The following is a 24,535-nucleotide window of genomic DNA, read 5'->3' on the forward strand; positions in this document are numbered from 1 at the left end:
AACATGTGTGAGAACTCTCAATATTCACCACTTATTCAAATTATGGTAACTTTTAGATATATGCTCTTGTGGTCTTGGTCCCATTCAAATTAAGGTAACTTTTACCATCTAGGCTCTTTTGATTTTGGTCCCTCTTAACTATGTCGGTTGTTAGATACCACCTTAAGGTTTCTCCTCTTTCCAAAAGTCTCATTCAATCTTAATTGTTGATCTTTAAATCCAATTTTAATCGTGATGTTTATTTGGAGAGCAATATACATGATCAATCTCTAATATATTTAGATATAATATTTTATAAACTATTTAATAAAAGAAACTTTGAATATAGAGTCATAATGCATTTAAAGAGCGATGTACACAGAATCTTTCAACCACAAATTTAGTGGGCTCCAAAAACATACTTTATGAGTGCAAAGAGAAGTTGTAGATGAGAATAATCTTATTTTTTCTTCATCTCTTTATACAACTTATTTTCAAATAGAAAAATCTACAAAGTGATGATAAAGATTTAGAGAACAATATACATAGAATCATTCAATCACAAATTTATTGGCCCCAAACACACATACTTTATGAATGCAAAGAGAAATTCTAGATGAGAAGAATCTTGTTTTTTCTTCACCTTTCAATACAACTTATTTCTCTATACAACTTTTTCTCAAATAAAAAAATCTATAAAGTCATGATACTGATTTAGAGAACAATATACTTAGAATCTTTCAATCACAAATTTATTGACCCCAAACACACATACTTTATGAATGCAAAGAGAAATTCTAGATGAAAAGAATCTTAACTTTTCTTCATCTTTCTATAAAAACTTATTTCCTTAATTACAATTAGAATTAGATATAGAATAATTCGATTGCAGTGTTTAAATCCTTATTTTGTGTTCCACATCTTTCTTGTGCAGACGAGGATTGGGACTCCTTGTTTCCCTTACTCATGAATGTCCCCCGATCGCATACGGCTTTCAGTTTTTGCTGTTCGTCATGTACTATTTATGCGGTGTTTTCTTGAACCACCAGTCTCTGACTTTGTCCGTTTGCCTATACGTGTCACTGAATTTTTCGCCATTTCATACTTGTCCTGCATGCATTATCACAAAACCTGCTATAACCATTCTTCTCGGCGAAGAGAATTATTCAAAGCGAATGTTCTGGTTTTCCATCAAACTATAAATGTCTTCTTCACATCTCTTTTCTGCGTGTGGTCATCTTCCCCAATCTCTTTGAATCTGTTAATATATTAAGGCCGAGTTTCCAACGTTGTGATTCCTCTGTAATCATGCCTTCTGTAGTAATGACAGGCGAATACATGAAATCCGAACAAGTGCCTGTTATTGATCTTTCTTCACTGAAGAACGGCCATGAAGCAGAAAGCGCGACGTTGGCTAAAGTGAAAAAGGCTTGCCAAGAGTGGGGATGTTTTTTGGTGGTGAATCACGGAATAGAGGAGAATGTTATCACCCAAATGGATTCAGCGACCAGAGAGACGTTTAAAGTTTCCAAAGAAAACAAAGAGAAAATTCAAGGGGAATTCGGATACATTCCCTCCATGGCTGCCCTGCCCTTCTTAGAGATTCTCCCTGTCAACGGAGCCCCCGATCCCAACGCAATCCAAAAGTTTGCCCAAGAGCTGTGGCCTCAAGGAAACCCTAAAATCTGGTATTTACTTTCATTGAATTTTTATTTTGTTTATCATCATTCCTATGTTCTAACGGCTAACAATATATTGATATGCTTTATTTTTACAGCAAAGTCATAGAGGCATACTCTTCCGGGGTTGAGGAGCTCACAAACGATATCATAAAAGCAATATTCAAGAGCTTTGGGGTAAGCAAGTATTACAAATCTCAGTTTTGGGGACTTCTTCGCATGAATCACTGTGACGTGCGGGGAGAGGCAAGAGGAGGATTGGGTCCCCATACAGACCATAATCTGATTACTGTGATGTACCAAGATAATACTGGTGGGCTTGAGCTGAAGACCAAAGCAGGGAATTGGGTAGAGGTGAAGCCTATGCCCAACTCCTTTGTGGTTTTTACGGGTGATTCGCTCAAGGCCTGGAGTAATGCTCGTATTCATAGCGGAATACACAGAGTGATAGTCAACAATAAATCCCCTCGGGTTTCACTGCCATACTTTTTCTTCTTCCCAGATGACGACGTTATAGAGGCGCCTCCTGAGTTTGTGGACGAAGAGCATCCTTGCCTATACTCGCCATTCAAGTATGGAGACTACAAATCCTACTGTAAGGCAATTAAGAGTTCGAGATGCGAGCATAAAGAGTTCTTTGAAAGAGAGAGCGATGAAGCATTTCTTGAAAACTTTCTTGCTGCTTCATCTGTTTGAGCTTGCAAGCATTGAAACAGAAATTCTTGGGAGCCATTGAAGTAACTATTTTCTTTATTGCTATTATCTATAATAATTATATATCGAATAATATGATCTATTATTACATTCAGTGTTTTTTATACTTAAAAATCCTGCATTCAGCTGCAAATTATATCTTGAATTTTTTATTTTCACATTGCAGAAAATGATTTTGTATAAATTACTATCAAACCCAATCTTAGATTTGATAAATGAGAAACTTACAAAGCTGATTGTTGAAACCGTACTTAATTATTAAGAAGTAAACTATTTGGGAATACAAGCTTGAGGCTACTTTTGTGGTGTAAATTACAGTAAATTCATAACTGAGTGAGAAAATTAAGGGTGGCTGGAGTATGGATTAAATCTTGCACTTCTAGTTTGGAGATAAAATAAAATAAACCAACGCAAGCTATTGATTCTGGTTGTTGTGTCCATTCATCTGGCGTGAAAGATAAATGTTCGCAATCAGCGGAGTATAAAACTCTTCGATTATTATTTTGTATCCAAATATGAAATAAAATTTCAATTCAAGGCTCGGAACCAATAAAAGAGGCAGAGGGTAATCAATAAGTAAGATAGACCAACCGATTAAACATCGACAGCTAAATCTCATCCATCGCCATACAAAATCCACTATAAAGAGAAATATATACATGAGACTTCACATGATGATGTGACCGTTCAATAACTAAGACAAAATCAACTCAAATGACATTAGTAGACCAAAGTTACCTTCTATAATTTTTTCTAGATGCAAAATTAGAATCAAACAACTTGTAATGTTGAATACTCCAAGTAGAAAAATTGTTATGAAAATGCATCAATGCATAGTAATTGATATAAAGCAAAAGATGAAATTGCTCCAATGTAATCAAATAAAATATGGGGTTTAATTCATATTTTACAAGAGAATGAAGTTAAGGAGTGCAAGATGAAATAATCTAAGAACATGGTATAGGAAGATAGATGAATAGTATTTAGTAAAAGCTTTAGTAAAATTATAATTAAACTCACTTTAAATTTAGCTATAAGATTTATTGATTATATATGTGTACACCATATTAATTTATAACTTTAAAAGAGTAATTTATATAGAGTTTGAAATGAGAAAATTGTGTTTCATGCAACCTTTTTTATTATAGTTTACATCTTGATGAAATATTTTATTTCATGAATTAGATATTAAGGAATTTCCTAAAAGATTTAAAATTGAAAATCGTAAATCTTTTAGCACACTTTTCAACTTGGGAAAAAAACTATAAAAAGATTAGTCGTGTGACTTTAAAATCTAAAATACATAGATCATCAAAGAGAAACCACAAAACCCTCAAATCTATGCAAAGATCTAGCCTACTAGTGAAAATGTAAGACAAGTGTGTAAATTAAATAAAGTAGCAAATATGTTTTACCATCCCAAGAACCCATCTTGATTCCTTCCATTGTTCTTGAGTTCTCTTCAAATAATTAAAAATATTGCTCTCAAAAATTTGCAAGCACAAATGATAAGTGATAAAAGAAAATATCAAGGTTGTGGTTAAAGAGAAAATTGAAAATTATATTGAAATTTATAGATTGAGAAGAGGGAATATCAACGATGGTATTTGAATATTTTTCACTAGAGAACAATGGTTGAGATTGAATGACAAAAAGTGGAGGTCAAAGGTGGAAAATGGAGTGGGAGGAAATAGGAGTGAAGGAGAAGCAATGGTAGAGAAGGGTGAACATGTGGCTAGGTAGAAGAAGAATTGAATAATTATAATAATTTAATTCATGTGTATAGTATAAATAAATAAAATGTAAAATTGATTTATTCTCGAAAGAACTATAGGGAGATTAGTAATTAAATAAATTTAAGTTATTTAATTACAAAAGAAACATTAGATACTTAAATAATTAAAGTAATTATTTAATTACAATTGATTAGAAGAATAAGTTATGAATGGGTCGATTAAATAATAAAAAATTATTTAATTGATGAGCAAGGGTAAAGATTCATTAAATTATTTAATTAACTTTGGAAGAAATAAGTAATAAAATAATTAAAGAACATTTAATTAATGTGGTGATAATGTGAAATTTAAATGAGAAAGAAAGAGTTAATTTTATTGTCTACAAGTAGTAATACAATAGTTGCTACAAGTAAAAAGATGTTAGGGAAACCTTAAGTATCCCACTAAAGAAAATAGTTAGATATGTTCATGAAGCACATAATCATTAGTTTTGCACAATATAATTTTATATCTTTAGTTTTTCTAGATATACATTTTCTAATTCAGAAGATTTCTATTGATGGTTGTAAAATAACTTTATGATATATGCCATGCTGTTGTCCCAACCTATTGTCAACAATCTCTAAGAAGTTGAGTTTCTATTTTAAAGATAAGTAAGTGGTTGGATAATTAATGAAATAAGAAAATATATTCTCCCCTACACTTTAGGCCTAGAACTAAGGCGGGTAGACCTATTTAATTAACTAGTAAAAATATATGTTTTTGATTAAGGTAAACGGGTTTTACAAGGACCCGAAACCTAAAAGTTTTATAAAAATCCTGAAATAAACATTAAAGTCCGAAACCAACAACCAAAGCAAAACAATATTGGGCCAAGCCCACAAAACAGTCTACAAAAGACCAACAATTAAGACCAACACAAACAAAGACCTACTAATAAGAATGCACCAAATCTACATTCTTCTGAATCACTTTCTCGTTGATATCCTCCAACTCGTCCATGATAAATCTAGAGCTTCCTTGCTCCTGGTTCTTTCTCTTGGTATGGGTACACGAACTAGTCGTAGTTTGGGATCGAGGTGTTTGAGCACCTACACCCTTCACAATCTTCTTCTGCTTAGAGTCTGAAGGTGTCACACTCGCAATGGGATCAACCCTGTAATCTACAATCATGTTGTTGACCCTCAACAAACCTTCCGAACTATTATTCATGGCGGCCTTGCTAATCTCAACCAAATTTTTCAGACTGCCTTTGATTTCTGCAACACTCACCTCCAAATTCCATATCCTACTTTCATGATTCAATTTTATCTTGTCCACGTCCTCACTCACTTTTTAGGTCAGTTGGAGGATTTCTTTCGATTTATTTGGTCCCAGATTGTCCGTAAAAGTATCAACAATACCCTTAATACCCTCTTTAAGGACTTTGATCTCCATACCCATTTTTCGGAGGCATTCCATCTGACAGCTGGCCGCAAGAGAAATACAATCATCTAGGTCAGGGTCAATGATAGCCCTCCCCTATTTCCTAGGATCAACGTTAATGGGGATTTCAATTTCTTTTGTTAAAATGTATGTTATATTTATTTTGTAACACATAATAAAAGTAAATATTCACAATATGATATGAAATTTCAAGATTAAGTACTATAGACACCTAAAATTGTCCTAACCTAATTAAATAAATATTTTAATTAATTAATTCTTTTATCCTAATCCTTCTATTTTATTTTGATTGATAATATGTGTATTTTATTAATATAGGAAATAAGTATTCTAGAAGGTACAAATAGCCTGAGAGCCCAGCTGACCATCCCAAATCCATTTCTTTGCAAACCTTGCCATCCCCTTACTACATACAGTTGGCCCAATACCAAAATGCCAACTTCACAAAAAACCTACAATCATACAAATTAACAAGCCAAATTGGTGATCCTAGCTTGACCACCAAACTAGTTTTACTACTAAAATGGACTTAAGAGCATAAATGCATATACAGTTAAAAGTAAAAACAATATATAGACTTGAAAAAGAAGGGCAATCAATGGTCAAAAGGAAACAACACTCAATATCCTTGCAACACCAAGATTAGGGTAAAAAAATTTAATACTCTTTTAAGCCCTTACTAGCACACATCATCCTTCATCTTCCACAAACTTTTTAGGCCACATTTGGGCTAGATGCTGACCCCGATACAATAGCAAACTTTATCTTCATCTTCAGATTATGGTCATGCTTTTTCTTTGCTACGCACACCATATCCCTTTTAATATTTGCAGACCAGACATAAACCAACAAGTCCTCCCATGCTTCCTGAGCTTCATTAGTCCTCAACACACGATCCGCTCCATCCCTCCACAATAGAAATGGTTGATACTCGACATTAATTATTTCTAGCATCACTCCCTCCCCAAAAGGTCTCCTCAATCCTTGCCTCGAAACCTCCCTTTTCATCAAAGAAACCAAACCACATAGAGAATGGACCGACACACAAGCTTTCAAAACCCATTCAACCTCATCTTTGGTTCCAAAACTCAACCCCCAAGCCACCAACATCGACATTATGTCCATGTTGGTCATGTACCTATATTTAGAGACTAGGTATTCCCTACCCAGAAAGCGCTTTATGATGTTGAGAAAGGCCTCCTTATCACAGTGAAAAATTCCCCCCAGTTGCTTGTCCAAGATTTCACCAAGAAAGGCCAACTACTAATTCGATGAATAGAGAGTAAAATTTTTCTCCATTTCCACATAGAGAGTAGACCAAAACCAAACCTACACCCAAACTGGTAAATAATGCCACTCTCACTTCAATGGAAGCCAACTTCAGAATGCTAAAAAAATCTGGAGAATTCTAAATATGTAAATAAATCCAGCCCCATTCTTTATCGTAAAATGTGCCACCTCAATTACAACCAATCCAAAAAACCATTGTTTTAATGACAAGGTAAGGTGATGATATAAAATTTAATGATGTAAGAATTAAATTTGTGCCAAGAGAAAAACATAGGGGATGAAATGATGTTTCGGTACCACAAAATCTGAAAACCATGATGACATCTGCCTATAAGACCTGCCAAAACACTTCCACACCTAAGTTGTCCTACCACCGGATCAATTGGGGGTCCAAGCCACAAGCCACATTGGACAACAAATTAGCATCTTCATTTCCCTACTGCCTAATGTGTGAGATTTTAAAATCTTGGACGACAGTCAATTTTGAGGAAATAACTGATATATTAATTTGCCAAAATTGGGTAGAACCCTTTGAAATTCCATCTATAATTATCTTAGAGTCCCCTTCAAGATGAAGTTTAGAAACATTAAGATTATCGGCTAAATCAACTACAAGTAATATCGCTTGGGCCTTTACCTCATTGTTTGTCCCATTTTGCAATCTCTGAGCTAGTTTAACTAAAATTTTACCTTCATCATCACAAGCCACACATACTTCTCCTTAAATACCCATGTTACCTCTTTAGGCACAATCAAAATCTGTCAATTCACCCATCCCTTCTCTAGTTTTCTCCAACTTATGTATCAGATGCTTCATTCCCATTAGGATTTACCCTAGGGAGCCCATCAACGGGTCATCCTAAGCCTTTTATTAATTAAATAGATCTTTATTTATTTAATTAAATTAACTAATCCTCTTCTAGCCTTTCCTTATTTCAATAAAAAAATTTATTTATTTAAATTATCTTCCCTAAATTAAATAAATATTTTATTTATTTAATTGGTCTGACCTCTTCTATTAATTAAATAAATCTTTATTATTTAATTAATTCATTATATTTTTTCCTCCATGACAATTGTCATTTATCTCTCAATTTACATTTAACTGCATCTCTAATAATTTTCTTATTTTCTATACCTACCCTTTGATCATAGTCAACCATTTATCCCTCCACCTCCTAAACCTATCCCTCCATTTCCAAGGTACTCTATATAAAGAGGATCCTTTTATCTTTATCAATTTCTAATGAATCATAATGCTAATGTGACTACACAATCACAATATGTTCTTTGTTGAGCTCTTGCGCACACACAAAATCTAAAAGCAACCAACGTATCAAAGCAAGATCAATGGACATATGATACAATGGAGATCAAACCCTAATGAGCATGTGAATGGTATAATCTTTCATATTTGTTGTTTTGAATGCTTTTAGGTTCTTCATTCTTGTATGGTGGATTTCATCGTCGAACTAGGATTTTATGTGGTTGAATCTTATTTGGTTTTGTAATAATTTATTCTTGCAATTCAATCGTATACATTTTGGCATGCCTAGTGTGACCTAGTCCCTTGTTTTCTAATATTTTAGTGTTGCTTAGTGTTTTCAGATTTGCAAATTCAATTTTTGCAACGATTTTTATTCTTATTGCATATGCAGATCATCTTGTCACATTTTTGTTATGGTTTTTTTGTAGGTTCGTATCTTGGCATGTCTACAGTGCTTCTTATTGCATTTATGGATATTCTTACTATGTTTTTGTTGCATTTTTGGATTCTGAGTCTTTTCGCATTATTTGATTCAGCCACATCTACTGTTGATCTTACTACATTTTTGGTTAAATGTTTTTGCATTAATGGTTGCTATTATTGTATTTTTGGTTATAACAGTTTTCTATTTTTGTAGGATCTTACTATGTTTTTTTAGGTTTCTATAATGTTTGTGGCATGTCCTACCATGTCTAGGGTTTAGATATTATTTTGTTTTTGCTAATTCTTAACACATTTCTAGTCTATTATGTCGCATTTTTGTTTTGTAGGTTACTTGAAGATTGAAATTTTCAAAAATTGCTTGTAGAAGGCCTCTTTCAATTTTATTTTATGGTATAATCCATAATGTTGCAAGTTGGGGTAATTTAAAACTACTAATACATTTTTACTTATAGGGGTAATTTAGGAGAGTTTATTTTTATTAGATTAGAAACTTCCATTGGTGCACTAAAAAGAACAATTATTTGAAGTGTTTGGGGCACTTTTCCAATCTATCATAGAACCCTAAGGTGTTTAATGAAACTATCCTCTACACTTGCCTTCATGGATCTTTGGTGTAAGAGAAATCATTAGGCATCTCTTTTTTTGTAGAGGGCCTACCTCACGACTTGTGAGAGGGAACGACCCAAGCAGTACTTTTCTTCAGTCCACTATATAAATAATGTGGGTGTAATGAAAATTATCACCCGTGCTAGTGCTGTTGATACTAACAGAGGCTTCCCTCAATATCTGTGTGATGTGTAAAAACCCTTATTTTAAGGGTTGGGAAGCCTCTTAATTGAGAAAACCACCAGATCTATAGACACTAGTATACCTTGGATTGTGACTAAAAATGTTAAGTAGTGGTCCACCCTATTTTTGTCTAAACATTATGATAGCTTCAATGCAAGAGGATAGCTGGTTTTCCCTCCAAGATACTCGTGATAAGGCTCCCTTCAGATGAGACAAAAATCATCAGCTTAGCATAAGCTACTTGTATCTTTCTAGGGAGAGGTTGATTGGGTCATCCTTCCAGTCCTAGAGACCCCTGTTAGATAGTTTAAATAACCAGAAGATAACTGAGAGGGGGGGAGGAATCAGTTGTCACAGATTACTAGAACCTTAACAATTAAAACTTTAATACTGGAACCTAAAACATTAATACTGGAATACTTAAACCAGATACCAGAATAGAAGTTAAACCAATTAAGCATAAAAAACAATCACAGAATAAATACCATCCACATGACACCAAGATTTATACATGGAAAACCCGGTAAAGGGAAAAAAAATTATGGGAAGCCTACCCACAGTCAGATAATACTTCTGCAGTAAGTATGTGAATTACAATTGAGGGGCCTGCACTTGTAGGAAGGCCGACAACCTAGAACGCACTGCTCATCACAAAAGGAGTCTCACTGACTACATAGAAATCTAGACTACAATCTGGAGAAGTGATTGAACTGCAAAGATAGCATCTCCTATGCCTGAGTACAGTTCTGGTTAAGCTCAATACCAAAGGACTAAATCCTCTTACATAAACCCAACTCAATCTCTAATGATCGACCAAAACCTCTTCCTAAATGATATTACATTATTCGCACATATCACATATACATATCCATTCCTTGACCTTATTCCTATGATATATATTCTACAATGAGATCATAGATCATATAAATACAAACCCTCGACCATAAACAATCAGGTCGGCTACCAAGTAATAAACCAACTACATAATTACAAAACATGTTGGCCTTGGACCAAACAAATAATATCCAACACATAAGACATCTTGGAAACACATCGACAGGTCCAATCCACACGTTACATTAAGACAATCCATAACCTAGATCAACTGAGACCCAATATAGGTCCACATGCTAAAGAAATGATCTCCATCCGCCAAGTCTCGAACATGATCACCAATGGCATCCTGAATCTCCATCAGAATCTGCACCAACACCACTTATGCAATTCATCAAATATCTTCAACAAAATCTCTACCGGTGAAACCCTCGCCAAAACCGCAAGCCAAGCTTCCAAGCAAATAGGATAGCATCCGATCACCAGACCAAAACCAAATGACTAAATATGATCATGAGTATCATGAATAAGACAATTCCACAACCAAATCATACTGGAGCCTACTAGATCATGCCCGATCAAAACCAATCAGAAACTACTCAACCTACCGGGACTAGAAGGGTGTCGGTAAAGCATCCAAACAGCTAGTATTGACATAAATGACAAAACATCAATGCAACACATAATCAATTCATCCAAATGGCTAACAATCTCCCCCTTTTGCATTGATGGCAACACTAGATGTGAAAAACATCTAAGTACCAATAAATGTCAAACAAGTCTCCCCCAATGGAAGACATCCAACAATCTCCCACTCGAAGATATAGCAATGAAATTATGAAACAAAGACCAAACTCCCCCTGTGAATGATATCTTTGTAAATCTCTGAATTATACATATATCTCTCCCCCTAATGTATTCAACTCCTTAAGTTTTTCTTTTTGACATCAATATCACTCCCCCTTTGACATCAATGCTAGGTATTTGATAAAAATATCAAAGAAAAACATAAACTACTGAATCACAGAGTTGACTACTCCTCCTGAGGAGTAGCATCCCCACATTAGTGCTGGAATGAAAAATATCTCTGATAATGCATATCGAACTGATGTCAAACCGCATCAATAAAGTCTCTACCGGAGGGGCAAAAACCCCCAACCTGTCTCTCAGGTACTAAAATAGTTCTTTAGGCAAAGGTTTAGTGAAAATATCTACAATGTGCTCTTTAGTGTTCACATAAACCAATCTGACTTCATTTACTTCCACATTTTCCTTTAAAAAGTTATACCTGATAGATATGTGCTTTGTCTTAGAATGAAATACCAGATACTTTGATATATCAATAGCAGTAGTGTTATCACAGTGAATGACTGTCTATCCAGTACAATGCACTTTGATATCCTTCAACATTTGCTTCATCCATAAAACTTGTGTATTGTTAGTACTAGCAACAACATACTCAGCTTCAGCAGTAGCTTTAGACATACATGATTGTTGCTTGTTGATCCATGAAACCAACTTCTTTCCAAGAAAGAAAGCTCCATCAGAAGTACTTTTTCGCTCATCAACATCTCCAGCCCAATCAACATCTATATATGCACATATAGTAAAGTCAGCATCCTTAAGGTACCACAAACCATATTCAAATGTACCTTGTAAGTATCTAAAAATCCTTTTCACCACACTCTCATGATTTTCTCTAGGGCCACTCTAAAATCTTGATACAATACAAACAAAATTCATTATGCCAGACTTAGTCTGAGTCAAATAAAGCAGATCTCCAATCATAGATTTGTATCTAGTAGGATTTACAAATGCAGAAACATCTTTTCTTGTCAATTTCTCACTTATAACCATAGGAGTACTTACCGGTTTAGAATCTCTCATACCAAATTTCTTCAACAATTCCCTAGCATACTTAGTTTGATAGATGAAAATAATTTTGTTAGTCTGAGTAATCTACAAACCTAAGAAAAATTTCATTTCCCTAATCATAGACATTTCAAATTCTTTCTTCATATTGTTAGCAAATTCCTTGCACAACTTATCTTCACCTCCAAAAATAATGTCATCAACAAATACTTCAATAATTAGTATATCTTCATCAGTGATCTTATAATATAAATTATTGTCAGCATTACACTTAGTAAAACCAAGCTTCAAAAGATATTTATCCAACCTTGCATATCAAGCTCTAGGTGCATGTTTTAATCCATATAAAGCTTTCCTTAACCTGCAAACCATGTTTGTATCATTTAATAGTGAAAACCCATCAAGTTTCTCAATATAAAATTCCTCATCAAGATCCCCATTCAAAAATGCACACTTAACATCCATCTGATAAACCTTGTAGTTTTTGTGGGCAGCATAGGCAAGAAATAATCTTACAGCTTCAATCCTAGCTACAGGTACAAAAGTATCTCCATAATCAATTCCTTCTTTCTGGGAATATCCTTTACAAACCAATATAGCCTTATTCCTTACAACTTGACCATCTTCATTCAATTTATTCCTAAAAACCCATTTATCTCCAATAACATTCTTATTTTTAGGCCGGGAAACTAAAGTCCATGTGTTATTTTTCTCAATCTGATCTAATTCTTCTTTGATAGCTTTCAACCAATATTCATCTTTACATGCCTCAATTACTGATACCAGTTCAACTTGTGAAATTAAATATACCTCATTAGTTATGAGTCTTCTTCTTGTTATTACTCCATTGTTCTTATCCCCAATGATCTAATCTTTTGAATGATTCAATCTCACATACCTAGGAGTCTTCTGACTCTCTATTCCTCTTCCTGGTTCTTCAGTTACTATAGAATTTTTTGATACTGTCGGAGTAACTGGTTCAACACTCTGTTTTGGTAAAGGTGCTACCAGTTTAGATATAATCATTTCCACCATCGGTTCCTTCTCATAAACTCTGATTTGACCTCTATTCATCTCATCCACTTTGACATTAGCACTCTCCACAATTCTCCACAATCTCTTGTTATAACATCTATATGCCTTGCTTTCATTAGAATAACCAAGAAATATGCCTTCATCACATATAGGATCAAATTTGTCAATGATATCATCTCCTGATATAACATTTACTACCAAAGATTCTGAAATACTTAACTGTAGGTGTATTGCCAAACCATAATTCATAAGGCATCTTACCGGTTTCTCCTTTGATATGTACTTTATTGAATGTATAAACCATTATGATCACTACTTCTCTCCAGTAGATATGAGGTAGAGTAGCTTCCATCATCATTGTTCTAGCAACATCCAAGATAGTTTTATTCTTCCTTTCCACAACTCCATTCTGCTGAGGTGTCTGGGGAGCAGAAAATTATCTTCTTATTAAACTCACCGGATGTGAATTCTCCACCATGATCTAACCTCAAACATTTAATCTTCAATCCTATCTCAGTTTCCACTTTAGCCTTAAATATTTTAAACTTTTCAAATGCTTTAGATTTTTCCTTTGGAAAAGTAACCCACATCATTCTAGAATAATCATCAATGAATAGCATGAAATATTTATCACCTTGAAAACTTTTAACTCTAGTAGGGCCATGCAAATCAGTGTGAATAATATCAAGAACATCATTAGATTTATCTTGTATACTCCTAAAAGAGGTTCTAACCTATTTACCCATTTGACATTCTTTACATACTGGATTATAAGGCTTCATAATCTTAGGTATATCTCTAATTGCCTTAGTTGAACTTATCTTCATAATGCAATCAAAATTCACATGACACATCCTTTTATGCCATAGCCAACTCTCATCAATCTATGTAATCAAATATGTCTTCTCATCAAAATTCAAATGAAATATATTACCTTTTGTCTATGTACTAGTTGCAATCTCCAAACCAGCTCTGTTAATGATTTTGCATTTTCCATCCTTGAACTCTAATTGAAATCCCTTATCCACCAATTGTCCTACACTCAAAATATTATACCTTAAACCTTCAACATAATAAACATTGTCAGTATTGTTCTTACCATCCAATGATATAGTTCCTTTTCCTTTGATCATACATGATTTGTCATCTCCAAATCTAACCAGACTGCCATAAAATTCTTGCAAAGCTAGAAACTTCCCTTTATCTCCAGTCATATGATGTGAACAACCACTTTCAATTACCCATTCATCCTTGTCTTCAATTTTAGCAGCAAGTGCCTTCTCTTTAGGTACATTGTCTTCCAGTGCCAGAGCATCTTCCTTCATAGCAAGGAACACTCATTCCTTCCCATTGTCAGAACCACTTGCAGAGTCTTCTGTCGATTCATCATCAGAATCAATAATGCCTTTCTCATCCGCTATGTAGCATGACTTGTCTCTATTTTTCTTATACTTATACTTGTTCTGATATCCAAGGTTAGGCTTAAAAGATCTTCTAACTCTTTCTTCAAATATTGAAATCCTTTCAGAACATCTAGATGCAAAATGACCAATCTTAAATTACATGCAAAATATTTAAAAGGTGCTTTTCCTTCATACTTACTTCCTACCGGTCCTTTAGGTACTCTTCTATCAAATAGTGCTTCAAGTTTCTCAAACTCATCATCTTCTCTCTTCATATCATCCAATTCCTTTGCATATAAAGCTTTCTAATCTTGCTTACCTATTGCTGATGCAGATGCATGAAAAGTAGGTTCTGACTTCACAGCTCCAAAAGGTCCAAATTCTTCAAGCTCAAAAGCAGATAATTTCCCAACCAAGGTATCTTTGTTGACAAATGTATTAGTCATTGTTCTCAACTCATTAATATTAGTAGTCTTCATCTTGTAAGTCTTTTGTAGGGCTCTCAAAACTTTAGAAACAATTTCATATTCACTCAGAGTTCCACCACAATATTGAATTCCCATAACAATCTCATTTACCCTTTCCATGAATGCAGTAATCCTTTCATCTTCTTCCATCTTTAGGTTTTCATATCTCACCCGGTAACCATCAAGTTTAGCAATCTTCACTATAGGGTCACCTTCATTAGGAGTCTCCAACTTATCCCATATAGCCTTTCCAGATGATTTGTCAGTTAATCCCATTATTTGCTGATCAGAAAGTGCATACAAGAGGGCTTCTCTTGCTCTATAATAATTCTCAACCTCCTTATCCAGGTTTGCCAGAGGAAGATTGCCAGAAGCCAGATTATGAGATGTAACACAATTTTGTGTGATCTCCCAAATATCCTTGCCAAGACATCTCAGATGAGTCTCCATCTGAATCTTCCATACTATGTAATTTGTTCCATCAAGCCTAGGAATATCTCTTTGAAAGATAGCTCCAGATGAACTGGATAAACTTGAACTATTAGTTGCCATAGGATCTTCCTCAAGTGGTTAATCTTTCTGCAGAGAGGACCAATTCTCTGATACCAATTGTTAGACAGTTCAAATAATCGGAAGATAACTGAGGGGGGTGAATCAGTTGTCACAGATTACCGAAACTTTAACATATAAAACTTTAATACCGGAATGCTTAAACTAAATATCGGAATAGCAGTTAAACCAATTAAGCATAAACAACAATCATATAATAAATACCATCCACATGACACCAAGATTTATACGTGGAAACCCCGGTAAAGGTAAAAACCATGGTGGGAAGATAATACTTTTGCAGTAAGTATGTGAATTACAATTGAGGAGCATACACTCACAAGAAGACCAATAGCCTAGAGCGCACTTCTCATCACAAAAGGAGTCTCACTAACTACGTAGAAATCCATACTACAATCCAGAGAAGTGATTGAACTACAAATATAGCATCTCCTATGTCTAAGTACAGTTTTAATTAAGATCAAATCCGAAGGACTAAATCCTCTTAAATAAACCCAACTCGATCTCCAATGATCGACCAAATCCTCTGCCTGAATGATATTACATTATTCGTACAAACATATCCATATCCATTCCTTGACCTTATTCCTCTGATATATATTCTATAATGAGATCTTACATCATATATATACAAACCCTCGACCATAAACAATCAAGTCGGCTACCAAACAATAAACCAATTATATAATTACAAAATATGTTGGTCTTAGACCAAAAAAATAATATCCAACACATAAGACATCCCAGAAACACGTTGAGAGATCCAATCCACATGTTACATTAAGTCGGTCCATAACCTAGATCAATCGGGACCCAATATAGGTCCACACGCTAAAGCAATCATCTCCATCCACCAAGTCTTGAACATGATCATCAACAACATCATGAATCTCCACTAGAAGCTGCACCAACACCACTTATACAATTCATCAAAGATCTTCAACAAAAGCTCTGCTAGTGAAACCCTCGCCGAAACCACAAGCCAAGCTTCCAAGCAAATAGGATAGCATTTGATCACCATACCACAACCAAATGACTGGATATTATCATGAGTATCATGACTAAGCCAATTCCACAACCAAATCATACCGGATCATGTTGGATCCAAACCAACCTGAAACTACTCAACCTACCGAGACCAGAAGGGTGTCGGTAAAGCATCAAAACAGCTAGTATTGACATCAATGACAAAAAATCAATGCAACACATAATCAATTTATCCAAATAGCCAAAATCCCCTACTTGTCCTCTCATGTTAAGATAACATAGTGTATACACCCATTAAGGTCTTCCTACATTTGAGTCGACAAAGATTCAAAGATGTGGGCTAGATTTATTACCATGAAACCTTGATGTTAGAGTTATAAAGTGTTTTAAGTGTATTTGATTGTGATAAGACCCATGGAAATTTGGTTGTTTTGGCCTATTGAACATACACATTATTCTCATATTTTGACAACAACACCTTCAGATATTGTTTCTTCTTGTTTTCTATGTTTTATTGCCACAAAAACATCAACATTGACATCTGGTCACTTTTCAACAACTTCAAATTTTGGGTAGAATTAAGATTTTGTCAGAAACACATCTTTTTTCACTTCCAATGTGTATATGATTACTCTGTCAATGTCTATGTTCATTTCCAGTGTGTTTTTGACTCATCTTGTCATGTTTGTACAACTTTCTGACATGTTTGCAGTCATTTTGAGAAAACAATATCAACTAAGAAAGAACTTTTTGACTCATCTTGTCATGTTTGTGCAACTTTTGGGTACCTTTTTGGAACATTATATTGTATATTCAAATAAACTAGGACTAATTGCATCTATGAAAATGTGTATTTGAGACATCTTGACGTGTCTATGGATTCATACTACATCTATGGTTCATAGATTCAAAGAGCTTCTAAGGCTGGCCATAGGATTCCATTTAGACAACCATCACCTTTTTATGGCTTTCCATTCACTTTTAGATATTTTCAAACATCGTTTTCAAGAATTTTATTCATATCTTGAACAACTAGAGTCAAAAGGTTGTTTAGTAGTCATCATCATATCTTTCAAACACATCACATACATCTCTAGGTGGTTCTCGCATTAGATTTATCGTCTTGGGTACCATTTGGACATCTCAAGTCAAGGTCAACTTACCTATAGGAATTTGTCATCTCCTAGGAATCCGCACCTTGCTTAGATCATCACATTTATGTTGGAACAATATTTTGGGACATTGCAAGATAACCCTAGATTCATTATCCGTTTTCATAACTACCTTATCTTTCATAGTCTCCATATTTTTCCATACTTTATTTTAGCCAAGGTCTCTTCATAGTTGAAACTTGATCTCAAAGTTCTAGAAGACAAGATGAAGAAGCCCAAAGATCTATAAACATGGATACATATGAGTTTGATGGGGAAGAATTTTATAACACACAACCTTTTGAAAATCATAGTAACATACAAGAATTTGAAAAAACGTCCTTTACAACTATAGATATTCAAGATCACATGTTTGATGAGAGATTCAATAGATTGGTTGAGATGATTATGAGAAGATATCACCAATTCTTTTTAGATATGTTAATTCAATATGGTGCAATATTACCCCATGATTTTGATGTGACACAAATTTTGGAAGAATATCCAAATCAAGCTAATGGTAATGATGATGGACATAGATGTGCGTGTATTGTGCCTAAGTCACCTTCCTCCTTATTCCAAAAAATAGAAGTTACCAATACTCATGCTTATACTAATGATGCTAGACACAATCATAAACAACCTAGAAGAAATAGACTTTGGGAAAAGCATTCCTTCTCCAAATAAAGTCCCACTTAAAGGTGGGGTCCAAAGAGGGAGAGGTGAACTCAAAGCCAAATTTAACAGTGAAGTTTCCATCCTTCGAGGGAGCCCAAACCAAAAAATAATCTTCATCTCTTCTATAAAATCTGACTATGTTAAGGATATTGAGAAGATCCTCCATTGCACATTCCAAAGGTTGAGGAAAGTCAAGGGATTTGAATTTCCACTCCACGGGATATGAGAAGAGAACCTAGTAGTCACAGATATGGGTCCCAAGTCTAGAAGACAACACAGCTTGAACCACCATGCAAATAGGATGGAACTCAAGAGAGGTGGAGAAGATCTAAGGGTCTTTCTAGAAATGAATTTTTTGGCCATTACCAGGTTGCCAAATCAAACCTTTAGAGAGAAAGTCACAGGTCTTCAGCAGATTGTTCCATATATGAGACCCTCTAGTTACAACATCCAAATCCATGAAAGTCAACACTCTCCCATTTAGATACTTGTTAGCCATAATCAAAGTCCACTTGGTAGCTTCAAATAAGAATCTCCAACCAATCTTAGCCAATAGAGCTTCATTGAGGGGCCTAGAGCCTCTAATACTCAAACCACCAACATGTTTCATATAGCAAACTTTTTCCCAATTAATAAGGGAAATTTTATTACATTGCTCCACTCTGATAGTTCGGATACTGAAAGATAAATATAGATGCCAAGATAATAATATGAGAGGGGGGGGTGAATCATACAAACTTAATCTTCCATAAAAACATCAGATTCAACCTCGGTAACATATACTTCAGTAATATAACCAAAACTGCTAAACATGCAAACTCAAAAGCATATAAACATCATAACACTCATAACACTAGATTTAATGTGGAAACCCAAATAGGGATAAACCACTGTGGGATTTCAGACCCACTAAGAAATATACTCTTCTAGAGTATGCTCAGTTAAGACCAAATCCTGTTAAAGATTACAAACACATTGCTAGATGTGACCCGGTTAAGGGATTTCCCTCAGATCTGTTAGGATCTTCACCTTGTTAGAAGTGACCTTGTTAAAGGATTTCAAACACTCAATTAGAGTGTCACCTTGCTAAAGGGTTTTACAAATAAGACTGTTAATTCCACTCGGTTAAGAGATTTTTTGTCACTTCACAAAATAACAGTAATAAAAATCTATCTGCAACTTCACATCTAAAATGCTAAAGCAGATTCTTATTTGCTCAATACAATATAGACATAGAACTAATCTTGTCCATCTGCTGGGCTCTATACTCTGTTATTCAAAATAGGTCTTCAAGCTTCTGTGCTCGGTAATCACTATGTAGCATCCCTGTGCATACACTTGCCCGCATACATTGTTTATCAACAGTTCCCTATTTATAAACAATTCGCCAACCGCTTAATCTCCTTGATCACATTTCCCATGATCAATAATAGCCATCAAATCTTCAAACTTTGACCAGGTTCAATGTATCCTTAGATCTGAAAATGTTTTACCTCACCTTGGAACTTGTGCTAGGGTATTGCGGTTCAATCTGAGCTGTAGATCTTCCTGCCGATTATCCTTTGCCATAGATTCTTTAACAAACTTCATTCACGACATACCAATCATTTAATCATAGCCAGCTCATCAACTTCCTTCATTAAATAATGCTTTTATTCATTCAATGCATTCTGTTATTACTCGATTGCAACTCGGTAAATACTAAACTTCACTCGGTAGACATTTTGCCTTCATTAACTGACAGCGATAACCTTAGGGTTTACTGACTAGGTTCCTTAGGGTTTACCGACTAGGTTCTTTGCTCGGTAACATAGTATAGTATTAACCTTTCAATAAATAACATATGTAGGATATCAAAACAATCTAATCATCATGATCTCATCATTGTCTAACTCGATAATAGTTGCCCATTGAATAACTTATTTCACCACTTATCCATCATATTCTTTCTGTGTCTTTTACCGACATCTTTATACTCATCAAATCATACTTCTTAAGATATGGCAACATCATACTGAATTAGAAAATCAATTTCTTGACATCAATGACAAAATGATAATATTAAGATAGTAAACATCCTTAATCAGTTTTATCCCTAATCATCAACAACCTTCTCAATATCCTTATTGAAATGCCAACAATCTCTCCTTGTCGTTATAATGCCAAATGCCAACAATCTCCCCCTTTGGCATTGATGGGAAAACCAATTGATTTGACCTAATTGATTCGAATTGCTGTGAGATTCTGAAATGCTGAAATGCTCTCCCCCTATCATCAAAATTCTCCCCCATACATTAGTCTTCTCCTCTTCTTCAGTCTTCTCCTCTTCTCTTCTGTCTTCTCCCCCTTTGACAACAATGCCAAAAATTAAGGAACTAAAACATAATTTATTCCTGTATGAAGTGATTTCTTGTTGTTATGTGTCAACTTAGTCTTGGTCAGAGCATTATGTCTTCAATTCATGTTCCCTATATTGTTTCCTGTATTGTTTCCTACACACCTTTAGAAAACATCCTAAAGTGTGTAAATCAGCATCAACTCCTAAAAGATATTATGTAGAGTCATTGAATTAATGCTTTCACCAAACTCGATCAGTGAGTAGAAGATAGGGGTAGGACCCCTAACTTACTTCTGAGATACTCAAAAGTGTCCCTTGGCAATGGCTTGGTGAAGATATCTACTATTTGTTCCTTTGTGCTAACATTCTCCAACACCACTTTCTTCTCTTGAGCTTCTTCTCTAAGATAATGATATTTGATAGAGATGTGCTTTATCTTAGAGTTCATAACAGGATTCTTTGAAATGTTAATGGCACTAGTATTGTCACATAATATAGTTACTAGCTCGGTAACTTTCTCATTTATACCTTCCAACAGTTGTTTGATCCATGCTATGTTGCTACAGTTCAATGCTGCAGCAACGTATTCAGCTTCTGTTGTTGACTGTGAAACACATCCTTGTTTCTTGCTAAGCCAACTCACTAGTCTTTCTCCTAAAAAGAAAGCTCCTCCACTTGTGCTTTTTCTATCATCAATGTTGCCTACCCAATCAGCATTAGTATAAACTTTTAAATCAAAATCATTTATTTTCTGATATACTAAGCCATAATCCTTAGTGCCTTTTAAGTATCTGAAAATTCTCTTGATTGCTGTCATGTGTGTTTCCTTAGGATCTGCAGAGAATCTTGCAACTATACCTACTGCATGTACTATGTCTGGCCTGCTGTGAACAACATATTGTAACTTTCCAATCATGGATCGGTAAAGTGTTCATCAACAGATGCAGATTCATCATTCTTTGATAGTTTATAGTTGGTAGTCATAGGAGTACTTACTGGTTTTGAATCCTCCATTCTAAATTTCTTCAAGATTTCCTTTATGTACTTGGATTGAGTAATGAAAATCTCATCTTTCATTTGCAGTATCTGTAAACCTATAAAATACTTTATCTTACCGATTAATGACATCTCAAATTCTTTGCTCATTTCATTTCCAAAGTTCTTACATAGAGAGTCATTCCCACAAAATATAATATCATCAACAAATATGGCTGAGATCAGTATTCCATTTTCATCATTCTTCATGTAAATATTGTTGTTTTCACTTGTTCTTATTAAACCAATCTTGATTAAATAAGAGTGCAATCTTTCATACCATGCTCTAGGTGCTTGTTTCAGACCATATAAAGCTTTGTTCAATTTACATACCTGATCTTTATTATTGTCTTCAGCAAATCCTTCAGGTTGTTCAGTAAAAACTTCTTCTTCTAATACTCCATTCAGAAATGCAGATTTGACATCCATTTGATATACCTTGAAATTCTTGTAAGCAGCATATGCCAACAATGTTCTTACTCCTTCAAGTCTTGCTACAGGTGCAAAAGTCTCACCATAATCAATTCCTTCTTCTTGGGCATAACCTTTGCAAACTAGTCTTGTTTTATTTCGAATGACCTCTCCTTTTTCATTCAGCTTGTTTCTGAAAATCCATTTTGTACCGATTACATTTTTGTCCTTCGGTCTTGGGACCAGTGTCCATGTGTCATTCTTCTTGATTTGATCAATCTCTTTTGTCATAGCATTTATCCAATCTTCACTGTTAAATGCCTCTTTCACTATTCTCGGTTTAAATTTAGATATCAGACATGTGTTCTATCTTAGTTTGTTCCTTGTCATCACTAGATCATCCTTATCTCTTATAATCTGACTTGGTGCATGATGTCTTCTGACATATTTGGCTAATTCAGGCTCAGTAGGCTCTGTATGATCTTCTTCATCACTCGGTAACTGGATATTCTCTTCATTTCCTTCTGTAGTTTTCTCGGTAGGACTTGTCAGTTGAACATAGACAAATCATCATAATCTTCTGGTTCCTTGGAATTTCCTTCATCATTTCTTTCTGCAAATTCATCAATTTTCACATTTGCACTTTTTACTATTTTGTTAGATGATTTGATTAGACATTTAAATGCTTTACTTCTAGAAGAATAACCAAGAAATATTCCTTGTTCACTTTTTTGATCAAACTTGCCATTTCTATCATCCTTGTGTACATAGCATCTACTTCCAAAGATTTTAAAATAACTTACATTAGGTTTCTTGTCATACCAGATTTCATATGGTGTCTTCAAAGTACCTTTCTTCGGTTTACTCGATTTAGGGTGTAAACTGTTGTGCTTATTGCTTCTCTCCAAAATGTTTGTGGCACTTTCTTTTCAATCATTAGGGTTCTAGCACAATCCATAATAGATTTGTTTCTTCTCTCAGCAATTCCATTTTGTTGTGGAGTTCTCGGTGCAGAGACTTGTCTTTTTATACCATGATCATTGCAGAATAAGTTGAACTCATCAAATGTGAATTCTCCTCCTCTATCTGATCTAAGACATTTCAGTTGTCTTCCTGTTTCATTTTCAACTCTTGCCTTGTACCATTTAAACATTTGAAAAGCTTCTGATTTTTCTTTTAAAAACATTACTGACATCGTCCTTGAGTAATCATCCACAAATAATATGAAATATTTATCACCATAATAACTTTGAACTTTCATAGGACCACAAAGATTAGTGTGCACAAGATCTAAAATTCCCTTAGAAGTGTAAGAATTACTTGTAAAGCCTGATCTTGTCATTTTACCCATTTGGCATCCTCGGCACATAGCATTCTCAGGCTTTTCCAAACTCAGTAGACCTCTTACTCGATGCTTCTTGCTTATTTTGATCAAATTATCAAAATTTACATGACAAAACCTTTTATGCCATAACCAGGTATCATCTATCTTTGCATACAAACATTTATTTCGAGTTGAGTCAAGGTGAAATGTGTTACCTTTTGTTTGTGTCCCAGTAGTAGCTAACTTTCCATGCTTGTCATGAACTTTGACAATTCCTTTCTGAAATTCTATTCGGTATCCTGTATTGTTTAGTTGTGCTACACTCAACAAATTGTATTTCAAACCTTCAACCCAATAAACATCATTGCATCTTGCATTGTCAAGAAGTGTTATGGATCCTTTACCTCTTACCGGACATGGTGCATCATTAGCAAGTCTTACATAGCCTCCATCATAGTCTTCTAACATAACAAACTTGTGTTTATCACCTGTCATGTGATGTGAGCATCCACTATCTATGATCCAAGAATCATTAGTATCTATGTGAGATATTAGGGCTTTCTCTTCATACCTTTCTTCATCTGATCCATCTTTGATAGCCACATAAACTACTTCCTCTGTATCAGTTTCATCTGATTTATCATCATTGGATTCCTCATCGGCTATTAAGCATGACTTTCTATCTCTTCTTTTGAAGTCTCGGTGTCCTCTATAATGATTATCTTTCTGTCTATCATCTCGGTAATCTCTCTTTTCAGTAGAATCTTTGTCAGGACAGTTAGAAGCCATATGTGCTATCTTATCACAATTGAAACATTTCAAAGGTAGTTTTCCTTTATACTTACCTTTGCCTCTCGGTAACCTTCTGGTAATAGCACTTCAAACTCTTCTTGCTTTCTAATTTCCTCATACAGTTTGTGTACTTCCTCCATGTTCTTGCAAAATCTTTCACTTGCTCCATTGTGATCCCCTTTAGTGTACTTACTCATTCTATCATTGTAATCATCAGATTCACCAATATGAAAAGAACTAAATGTAGATTCAACTTTATTTACCGATGACCCACTATTATCAAAGTTACTTAAC

General features: G+C 34.6%; 1 protein-coding gene across 1 annotated transcript; it reads left to right on the plus strand.

The window, feature by feature from the left end:
- The first annotated feature begins 1,215 nt into the window (after nt 1–1,215).
- LOC131033097 (2-oxoglutarate-dependent dioxygenase DAO-like) lies at nt 1,216–2,460 on the plus strand. The gene is made up of 2 exons (XM_057964231.2): nt 1,216–1,667; nt 1,757–2,460. The coding sequence occupies exons 1-2, from the start codon at nt 1,288–1,290 to the stop codon at nt 2,352–2,354; spliced, it is 978 nt and encodes a 325-aa protein (XP_057820214.1). The 5' UTR covers nt 1,216–1,287; the 3' UTR covers nt 2,355–2,460.
- Nucleotides 2,461–24,535: the final 22,075 nt, after the last annotated feature.

Source organism: Cryptomeria japonica, chromosome 10 (assembly GCF_030272615.1).
Source record: "Cryptomeria japonica chromosome 10, Sugi_1.0, whole genome shotgun sequence".
Classification (NCBI taxonomy): Eukaryota; Viridiplantae; Streptophyta; class Pinopsida; order Cupressales; family Cupressaceae; genus Cryptomeria; species Cryptomeria japonica.

Excerpts from the sequence above, each read along its gene's own strand:
- LOC131033097 (XM_057964231.2), top strand. The coding sequence starts at position 1,288 with ATGCCTTCTGTAGTAATGACAGGCGAATACATGAAATCCGAACAAGTG. Across the intron at positions 1,668-1,756 it reads CAAGGAAACCCTAAAATCTG|CAAAGTCATAGAGGCATACT; the intron begins GTATTTACTTTC and ends TTATTTTTACAG.